We start from the raw sequence: 10,788 nt of genomic DNA, 5'->3' as shown, positions 1-10,788 counted from the left end.
TTGAATTGATACACAGCAATCCTGACTTTTCATACATTCGGCTTCCAGATGGCCGAGAAACAACAGTGTCGAATCGTCATCTAGCACCATTGGGTTCAGAAAGGGTAGATCTGCGAATAGATAATGAACACACTATTGATTATCATAACGTCGCAGAACCACTTCCGGAAACAGAAGACCAAAACTTGGAGATTCCTTCATCTAATGAAACGGGACCTGTGGTACTTGATAATAACAGAGAGCTAGAGACAGAATTACCATCATCACCACCGCCGGAGCCAACACTTCGTAGATCTGGTCGCGTCCATAAAACGCCAGGATTTTTAAAAGATTATGTTTTAAAATAGTGCGGGAGAATGATGTAAACTTCTTAATTGAAATTATTAGCCATAAGTTGACGTCATTGTCAATCTATTTTATTCGTTATTTGTCAATGTACCTAATGTAATCAAAGCAAATTTTACTGTTAATTTTAGCTTATTAAAACCTTATATTCAGTAAAGGTTTTCTCTTATTACAAAAATAATTCAGCGTAGATCTCCGTTAACAGAGTAGGCAAGCCCTTTCTAACTCTCTTCAACGTCTACCTTTATACCTACCAAATAACTAATCTATGGTTATCACTTCGCTTCGCAACAATTTGTAGTTATCTTTTATCGCACCGGCGTATGTATCAAAGTTCACGAGTGTCATACTCGCCGGTGCCTTTGTCCTTATCATTAGTATTGCATAAATCCTAGTACTTGGTGGTTCATATTTCTTAAAATGGCTTCTGTCGCTACTGTAACTCGTGCTTTGCTGGGAAAGAATGTACTGAACAAGTGCAAAGTGGTATCCGCAACAAGCCAAGCATCCATAAAGTTTTATAGCACAGGTAACTCGGCACGGCTTGCATTTAGCAGTTGCGTTAAATACAACATATATCTAGTATGAATTTGGAACTTGTAAATCATTTGCGTACTACGAATCATAGTACCAAAGGTCCTTCACAAATATCAAAGTAAATTTATTTACATGAACTTTAATAATATTATATAACATGTGCCAAAGCTAAAATATTCCATAAAATATATATTTTAACCAGAAACTCGCGACCACCTCGCCAGGACCCATGTCCCTGGTAGGTAGGTAGGTATATGTACTATTATCTACAAACGAACACAGATGAAAGTTCCAAAACGATAATACAAGAAAGTTTTGTGAAAAAAAAAAATTGTTTTTTAACCCTGCAAATGGGCAGATGATGCCCAATTTCATTCCTTTATCATGAAATTGGACTAACATGTCCTGTACTGCAAGCACTGTTACACAGTTAAAATGTTCGTGTTGGGGCAATTATTGGTGATGATCCCATTATCTTAACCATGTTTTTAACATTGCACTAGCCGCCACCGGAGTAGAGTTCATCCATACTACCTACAAACAATGCATTCATCTATAGTCCTGTGCCTTCAAAGATCTTTTTTGCCATGCACCATTTGGCTTTGGAATGAGCTGCTTCTACAGTGCTTCCTGACCATTATGACATGTTCTTATTTAAACTAGGCCTGTGGAGAGTATATAAAGGTAGCCAGTGACTTGGCTCTGCCCCTTTCATTACTAACGTCCATGGGCGACGGTAACCACTTACCATCAATTGAGCTGTACACGTCTGCCCATAAGGGCAATAAAAAAAGTTTAACCATGTTCTTTTGTTGTGTTATTTTGGCTTGTGTAGTTGTGTAGTATTGTAAGTATGAAGACTGGCTCCAATATTTAAAGTTTTCAAATTTGGAATGTAATTAAAGATTCAATAGTATAATTTATTTATTAAATCTAAGACCTCTTTATTATGAAACTAAATTCTTTTTATCATATTTTTTTCTTTGAATCAGTTAATTGAATTTAATGTCATCTAAATTTTTAAGCTTGATATTCTCTTTAAGAGAGACTTGTATTTTAAAGGTAAAAATACTTAGTGTGAGCAAACAAGTAGAACTTAAATCACACAAACATATGACAAAAATGGCATGTTGCAAATCTGTGACGTTACATGAAATAATGTGGTTAATTCTAATATAATGATAATATTGCCATGTGCAATACTCAGAGATGTGAACATACATAATGAAATATAACTGGTTGTTTAACAGCATCATACGAGAACATCAAGGTTGAGGTGGTCGGCTCCAAGAAGAATGTCGGACTCATTCAGTTAAACCGCCCAAAGGCACTGAATGCTCTATGCAAACCATTGTTTGTCGAACTCGGGAAGGCAGTCAATGATTTTGACGCCGACAGCAACATTGCTGCCATCATCATCACTGGTAATTCAAATAAACATCAACACTTAGATAAATTTTCCAGAACTTATGTTATGCATTCTGTAGGAATCAGTCGTGAACACCCTTTACTTAATTTTTGCATAGAATGTTTAGTATCTATCTACCTGCAGGATATGATTTTTTTTTTTATTTTTTATTTCGTAGATGGGTGAACGAGCTCACAGCCAACCTAGTGTTAAGTAGTTACTGAAGCCCATAGACATCTTCAACGCAAATGCGCCACCCACCTTGAGATATAAGTTCTAAGGTCTCAGTATAGTTACAACGGCTACCCCACCCTTCAAACTGAAACGCATTACTGCTTCACGGCAGAAATAGGTGGAGTGGTGGTACCGACCCGTCCGGACTCACAAGAGGTCCTACCACCAGTGATCACGCAAACTATAATTTTGCGGGTTTGATTTTTATTACACGATGTTATTCCTTCACCGTGGAAGTCAAACGTGAACATTTGTCTAGTACATATTTCATTAGAAAAATTGATACCTGCCTGCGGGATTCGAACATCGGTGCATTGCTACATAGAATGCACCGGACGTCTTATCCTTTAGGCCACGACGACTTCATAGTCATAGTCTTACCTGTACCAAATTGGTACAAATGCACCAGGCATCTCAACCATTAGACAATGACTATTGTTTTAGTTAAAGAACAAATCACATTTATGTGTTAGCAAATTAATAAACCGCATCTTGAACGAAGATCTGAAATATTATTATTTTTTATTTTTATTGCCCTTGTAGGCAGACGAGCATACGGCCCACCTGATGGTGAGTGGTTACCGTTGCCCATGGACTTCAGCAATGCCAGGGGCAGAGCCAAGCCGCTGACTACCGCAAATATTATTTATTATTGCCATATATTATTAGTAATGTCAACAGTAAGAGCTAAAGTTATTTAAAACTTTGCTGGTATAAACTTATACTGTGAAGTCACTCAAATAATAGCATTCGAAACACGTACACTGCATTTTGACTATTTAACTGACAGGTAACGAGAAGGCGTTTGCGGCTGGTGCTGATATTAAGGAGATGCAAAACAATACATACAGCAGCAACACAAAACAGGGTTTCCTTCGTGAATGGGAGGACATCTCCAACTGTGGGAAGCCCATCATTGCCGCTGTTAATGGTTTCGCTGTATGTTGCATTTCATTATAATGTTAATTTATGAAGTGGTTCTTGCTGTTGACCAGTAATGGGCTTAAAGATTTTCAAAAAGACACGAAAAGAACAGAACCATTCTTAGTGGATATATAGTATAATGTTAGTAAAATTGAACCTGCCTATTTCTGCCATGAAGCAGTTATGCGTTTCGGCTTAAAGGGTGGGGCAGCCGTTGTAACTATACTGAGACCTTAGAACTTATATCTCAAGGTGGGTGGCGCATTAACGTTGTAGATGTGTATGGGCTCCAGTAACCACTTAACACCAGGCATGCTGTGAGCTCGCCCTCACATCTAAGCAATAAAAAAAAGATGTTTCAAGTAAATTAGATAACCGGTCTAGTTTGATCTATCTACCAAACATCTATCTAGCTCACAAACATCTACAGATGGACTTATGTGTTACTCACCACAATAACTGGTTTTGCTATTCCCGAATACAGCTAGTTTCATAGTATATAGTAATTTTAAATTTCCAAGTTAGTGAAGAAGGACATTTACTAATAGTGGGCAACATTACCTAACAATAGTCCAATCTGATGTAGTCACCGTAGCCATAGAAATTACAGCATGAATACCATCATCCACCTGAAACGAGAGGTTGAAGTCTCAATTGCATTACAACTATCCTTCAAACAGGACCCCATGACTGCCGTAGGAATAGACAGGATATTAATACTTACTTGGTACCTGTCTGAACTTCTGATTTTTACAGAAGTCTTAAGTAACATAAGGAGTGTTCTCGATTAGCAGGATATTAATAGTTATTATTAATAGTTAATTGACATTGTTAACGACAAGAACACACTGTACATAAATGGCCTGTTCATTTTCTGTGCACGATTGTGATTACATGATAACGTTTTGAGATAACATGCATTGTTACATCACATTCATCGTTATTGTAACCTTTACTATCTATATAAATAATTGCCTTCTTGTGGTATCTGATTTTTATTAAATGATGTTATTTCTAGAATTCATTGGAGAAGTCTTTCATGAACATGTTCTATTATAATTATGAATTTATTAGGAAAAAAATACTCTCCTCCCTACTCCTCATTACACTACTACAGGATTTGAACACGAGCAGTCGTAATGCTTAACAAACACTTTCTTATCAGTTTATTACTCACACAACGACGTTTTTATTTGTGATTGTGAAGTCCTTCACAGAATCTACCACCGGATCGGAATCGTGACCCCCTGAGAAGTTCCGGCGAGAAAGTCAGTAAGCACCAACTTGCTAATTTTACTTAAAATCTATATTTTTGATGCCGTGCAGCTTGGAGGTGGTTGTGAGCTGGCAATGCTGTGCGATATCATCTATGCCGGCGAAAAGGCGAAATTCGGTCAGCCCGAGATCAACATTGGCACCATCCCCGGAGCCGGAGGCACCCAGCGTCTTCCCAGATACGTTGGCAAGTCGAAAGCAATGGAGATCGTGTTGACAGGAAACTTCTTTGATGCTCATGAAGCCGAGAAAATGGGTAATATTATTAATTCATTAGTAATATGGTGAGATAGCACAGTGTTACCATCTTTTGAGATGTTATTGGAAGTTTGTACAGTATCATCATCCTCGGCAGCAGCAGCCGCCCACTACCTGCTGCTGCTACAGTTACTGGATATAGGCCTCCCTCAATTTACACCACTGAACCGGTTTTCGTTTCTTCTTATTTATTTCTTGCTAGTCCTTTGCACGTCATTACTCCACCTGACTGAGGGACATGTCGTGAATTGAAAGTATACATTATAATAATTACAGATATAACAATGCAATGATAGAATACTAGTGCAAACTAGGAATAAAAACTAAAAGATTTATTATAAAATATACGCAAGTTTGCCATTAGTATTTAACATTTATAACAATCATTATACCTCTCTTTGAGGGCTATCGTCGCCCGTATGGTAGAGGACCGGAGTTCGTGGGAGGCCATGGCTGGGTTCTGTGACTTGGTCATGGCGCTTCGTGAGGCTGAGGAGCGCGAAAGGGAATGGGATCCCTCTTCGGCTCCTCAGCGCAGAGGGCGGGGTGGACGGCGCGTGCGAGAGGCCGCCGCTCAGCCCTCGTAGGGACTATCGAGTGCCGGGTGCGGGGGCTCCCGGCACTCGACTGTTGGTCCGGTGGTGAAGCGGTGCAAGGTGGCTCCTGTGCGCCGCTCACGGTGTGTCGCCCGAGACGAGGTTCTACGGGATTTTCCCGGGGATGAAATCCCGTCTTAACATTGGTACGGGTACCGCCTAAGGCGAGACTTTCGGCGCGCATCGCGGTACCGTAAGTTTCGTGTAGTCGGTGTGGTGGAGCTCGATGGGGTTTAGTCGGTAGTCGTTCTGCGGGGCAAGTGCTTCGCGCGCCTTTTTCAAGGCGTAGTCTCCTGTGAGAAATTGGGGGAGGTGAAGGACCTCGGCCCTTCTCTTCTCCCCTTCTTCCTCTCAGGAGGCGCCGGAGTCCGACATAACCCGGTTCGTTACCCCCCTCGACCGGGTATCCGTAAATGGATTCCCCAGCGTTAAAAAAAAAAAAAAAAAAAAAAAAAAAAAAAAAAAAAAAAAAAAAAAAAAAAAAAAAAAAAAAAAAAAAAAGGTATTAGGTATTAAAGTTTTTATTAACCTTTAAATTAAACAACAAAATCTTCATATTCAGGTCTTGTCAGTAAAGTATTCCCAGTGGAAAAACTTTTAGAAGAAACCATCAAGCTGGCTGAAAGGATCGGAACCCACTCCCCGTTAATTGTGAAGTTGGCCAAACAAGCTGTGAACCAAGCTTACGAGACCACCCTCAAATCGGGCTTGCAGTTTGAGAAGTCCACCTTCTATGGAACCTTTGCTACGGTTAGTCTCATATTTGCCTTTTACACGCCCAAATCATTAAATGAAAGTAGTTCATACATAACATTTGTAACCATATTTTACAGTTCTGAACTAAAAGTTCTGGGTCTTCATGTTTACCTTCAGAATAGCTGCTATTTATTACAACATAATCCAATATTTGGATAAAAATGAAAACAGACTACCTACAACAAAATAAAATAAGAATCTTACCGAATCTAATCTAATCGATATATCCGAAGTAAATTAAATATCCATTATTTGTGATAACTCGTAAACCGTTAGTCAGATTTTGATAAAATTTAATCACGAGGACCTCATAAGAAGTACCATCATCATCATCATTATCCTGCCCTTCTCCCAGTCACCTGGGGTCGGCGCAACATGTTTTCTCCTTCCATACTCTTCTATCATATACCATTTCTTCGCTCACTCTCCTCCTACCCATATCGTCTTTCTCATAAGAAGTACCAGCTTGCAAATTAAAAGTCATCCGAATCGTTTCACTTACAAAAATGTACAGTACAAATTCTATATTCGCGGGGTATATGTTTTTTTCTACCTATTCTAGTAACCTCAAGAGGTTATTCTAGATTCGCCCTGATGATGTTGCTAACACGAACCCTAGCAACAGCTGTGTTTCGCAGAATCTACCACCTGATCGGAAACGCGACCCACTGAGACGATCCGGCGAGAAACTCAGTGGGCTGTGTCTGTGGGTTAATTCACTCGTAGAGCCCTTCGTCGCAAGCGATGGATTCGACGAGAACGATGATCGGTGGTTGGGGTACCTAAAACCAGCGTTAATGGATCGGGAGGATCCGTAATGACATGTTTGGGGCGACGTCGACTGCTTTCCATTCGGTCCGCAGGATCGGGAATGCAGTTCCCGGCGGCCACGATGAGAGGGTTCTCGTGTCGTGCTGCTGTCTCGAAAAGGCGTATATGTTCAGTAAATATACCGCGAATACAGAAACCGTGAATATGTAATTGTAATTTACATAATATATGGGATTAGTGGGGATACGTTCTTAGGAGACAAAATAAAAACATACTTTAGGCATAGTTGTAATAAGGACTATTTTACTTTTTTATTAGTTCATTTGACAGCGCGCTTACAAAAGATATTCGGTCGGATACCTACATAGGTATTCGAATCCTTTTTATCAATGTGTATGTACCGATGTACCGATTAGATCGCGAATATAGGAATTGATTCGCATACATCATAATTAAAGGCGAATTGATAACCTAATTCTTTTTTTGAAATCAGTTAAAATAATGTATATATGTTATATTCATTTTAAATTAAATTAATTTTCAGGAGGACCGCAAAGAAGGTATGACAGCATTTGTTGAAAAGAGACCACCGAATTTCAAGAATGAATAAATCTTTCCTTTATTTTCAAGTTTTCTATGTTGTTGAAAATGTTTTGTTATTTGTTAGGCAGTAAGTGAAATTAAGTGGGAAGTATAATATTGTTTATAACTTTTATATATTGACAAAAAAAATCGTGCAAAATCTTTTTATACACTGAAATAAACGAATTTATTTTTAACTAGTCTCCATTTATTTGCAATTAGCCTATTGAATCCAAAATATTGTTTTTAAATCGATACTATCCTAATCAATATGATTTAGCTTTAATATGATTTAACTACCTATACTGAGACCTTTGAACTTATATCTTAAGGTGAGTCGCGCATTTACGTGTAGATGTCCATAAGCTCCAGTAACCACTTAACACCAGGTGGGCTGTGAGCTCGTCCACCCATCTAAGCAATAAATAAAAAAATCGTAGGTTGGAGGAAGAACAAAAAAAAATCGAAGATTTTTGCTTTTTTCAAAAACCCATTTAAATCTCTTTGAATTACAGCCACTAAAATGAGATGCAATTTCATTTTTTTCTATATCATAGCAGAGAAGGATAAAACTTTGGTCTTTACACGTATAGGCCAATGGTCAGCAACCTTGACATCCAAAAGAGTCAAATATACGTAATACACAATTGAAACTAATCCAAAAGTGCCATATTAATACGCTTTTATTATTGGCTTCAGACGTTAGTATGTAACGGAATCTTTGAATATGATTTTGACCCCCTTCAAAACGTCGGTTTAACTGGAAAGGTATACTTAATAAGGACCGATGACAATTCAATATTTGAAAAAAAGTTAAAAAAATATTTATGAAAAAATTTAAATTCAACTAAAAAATGAAAAAAAAAAGTTTAAAAAAACTAATAAAATGGGGTGCTTTTCAGGATATTATCAAACCCTTCTACTCATTTCTGTTCATAAAATATTTATAACTACTTTTTTTACAATAAAATCACTTTTAATTCAAATTTATTAAGATTTATTTACTATTTTTTAGTGGGATTTTGTAAAAAAGCGTACTTTTTAGTTTTTTTTATCGTTGATATATAGAATGTTTCAAAATCGGGTTTTTTTTCCTTTTAAGAGCTTCCGCTGCGTGCGCTGCAGAAACGGTTAGTTTCGCTAAAATAATGTATGACAGAATTGTTCCCCTTTAACAGATCTAAAAAAAAGTCCGCGACAGCATGTCTATATGTTAAGGTTGGCTCACTATAACGTTTTTTATGCTAACCAAATTTGTTCTAAAATAAAGCATTATTTATGAACTATTCCACGCGGACGAAGTCGTGGGCAAAAGCTAGTATATCGATAAAGGTCAACGAAAGTTTTTGTGGCATCGATACTTACCGAGCAAAACAGCATCACTAGTTTGGTCATAGATTATATTTGATTATAGAGCCAGTACATAAATAAACTAAGGGTAAATAAAATACTTCCTCCTCAGATTCACAACAATCTAGAACTTTATGGAGAGGTCTCCCTCAAGGATCTGTGTTAAGTCCAATTTTATACAATATATACACTTGTGATTTGGAAGAGACCCTTGGAAATCAAGTAAGAATTCTTCAATATGCTGATGACCTCCTTATGTACACTTGCAATAAAGACATACATAAGGCTTGCTTATCCCTTAGGAATTCATTTCTAACTCTTAAATCTTGGTTAGATAATAATGGACTTTCCCTTTCTGCCTCCAAAAGTTCTATTGTTGTATTCTCTAGAAAACGTTCTCTTCCTCCAATTAATATATTCTATGAGAATGAATTAATTTCTGTAAACAGTCATGTTAAATTTTTAGGTTTAATTTTAGATTCAAAATTAAATGGAATTCAACATTGTAATTACATTACAAACAAGTGTTTGAGTAATATGAATATCTTGCGTTCTCTTGCCGGTGTATGGTGGGGTGCCCACCCATTCAATTTAAAACTTTTATATAATGCCATAGTAAGATCAGTTTTAGATTATGGTACTTTTTTACTTCAACCAGGGGATGTGAATGCTTTCAAAAAACTAGACTCTATACAGTCTAAAGCGCTCCGAATTATCACTGGAGCCATGAAATCTAGTCCTGTTACAGCATTACAGGTAGAATGTGTTGATCCTCCTCTTCATTTGAGACGTCAATATTTATCTGATAAATTCGTTTTCAAATCCCTACAAATCCAAAATAATCACATTATTACCAAACTTAAAACTCTAAATGAGCTCATAGAATCCTCTTCATTTTGGAAACATAAACAGTTACCATGTTTAATAATTAGCTATAGAAAATATTTGTCTATTCAAACTCCAACTCATCACTCTCATATTTTCCCTCTATTTTGTGTAAACTATAAGGCATTGATTTTAAAGCCGGATATTCATCTTGACATGGGTGTTTCTAAGTACCAACCGCAACCAAATACTAACTTTAATTTCGTAATAGACCAAGATTGGAATGACTATAACCATATATATACAGATGCTTCTAAACACCCTCAAGGTTGTGTTGGTGTAGGAGTCTATCATTCGCAATCAAAAATAGTTGAAAAGATAAAATTACCATCTGAAACATCAGTGTTCACTGGTGAATGTTTTGGAATATACAAGGCCATAGAATACATTTTAATATTTAAACTAAAGAAAACATTAATACTAACCGATTCAAAGAGTGCTTTACAGGCTCTTGCAAAATTTCCTTTTAAATCTCAACCTATTTACCCTATTCTCTTAGACTGCAGAAAATTGTTAATGAGATGTATGGATCAAAATCTTACAGTATCATTTGTATGGATACCTAGCCATTGCGGAATTAAAGGAAATGAAATAGTTGATAGAATTGCAAACGAGGCTATCAATTGTGGTGATATTTATAGTTTCAAAAATTATAGTCATGATTTAGTTAGCCTCCCTAAAACATATTTGAATAATGCTTGGAGTGCACAGTGGTATAATGGCGATAAAGCGAAATATTACCGAAGGGTACAACCAACCATTCCTTCCAAACCATGGTTCTACAAATATAATTTTAAACGCCATGAGACTTCCAGTTTGATACGGATGAGATTAGGCCACACATGTAGTCCGGCACATCTAGCGACG

At 37.2% G+C, this 10,788-nt stretch overlaps 1 protein-coding gene and 1 long non-coding RNA gene across 4 annotated transcripts; one reads left to right on the top strand and one right to left on the bottom strand.

The window, feature by feature from the left end:
- The first annotated feature begins 520 nt into the window (after window positions 1-520).
- LOC101745599 (probable enoyl-CoA hydratase, mitochondrial) lies at window positions 521-7,883 on the top strand. Of its 3 annotated transcripts, none has more exons than XM_038016633.2 (6): window positions 521-874; window positions 2,133-2,306; window positions 3,315-3,463; window positions 4,775-4,979; window positions 6,140-6,327; window positions 7,649-7,883. In XM_038016633.2, the coding sequence occupies exons 1-6, from the start codon at window positions 766-768 to the stop codon at window positions 7,712-7,714; spliced, it is 891 nt and encodes a 296-aa protein (XP_037872561.1). In that variant the 5' UTR covers window positions 521-765; the 3' UTR covers window positions 7,715-7,883.
- A 1,559-nt stretch (window positions 7,884-9,442) lies between these two features.
- LOC134200411 (uncharacterized) lies at window positions 9,443-10,547 on the bottom strand. The gene is made up of 2 exons (XR_009975317.1): window positions 10,347-10,547; window positions 9,443-9,861 (listed from the first exon to the last, which is right to left on the bottom strand). It is a non-coding gene; the product is annotated as an uncharacterized LOC134200411 (long non-coding RNA).
- Between the last annotated feature and the right edge of the window lie 241 nt (window positions 10,548-10,788).

The sequence above is a fragment of the Bombyx mori genome, chromosome 17 (assembly GCF_030269925.1).
Source record: "Bombyx mori chromosome 17, ASM3026992v2".
Classification (NCBI taxonomy): domain Eukaryota; kingdom Metazoa; phylum Arthropoda; class Insecta; order Lepidoptera; family Bombycidae; genus Bombyx; species Bombyx mori.
Note: the sequence above shows the minus strand (reverse complement) of the source record. Positions and strands in the feature narration are given on the sequence as shown.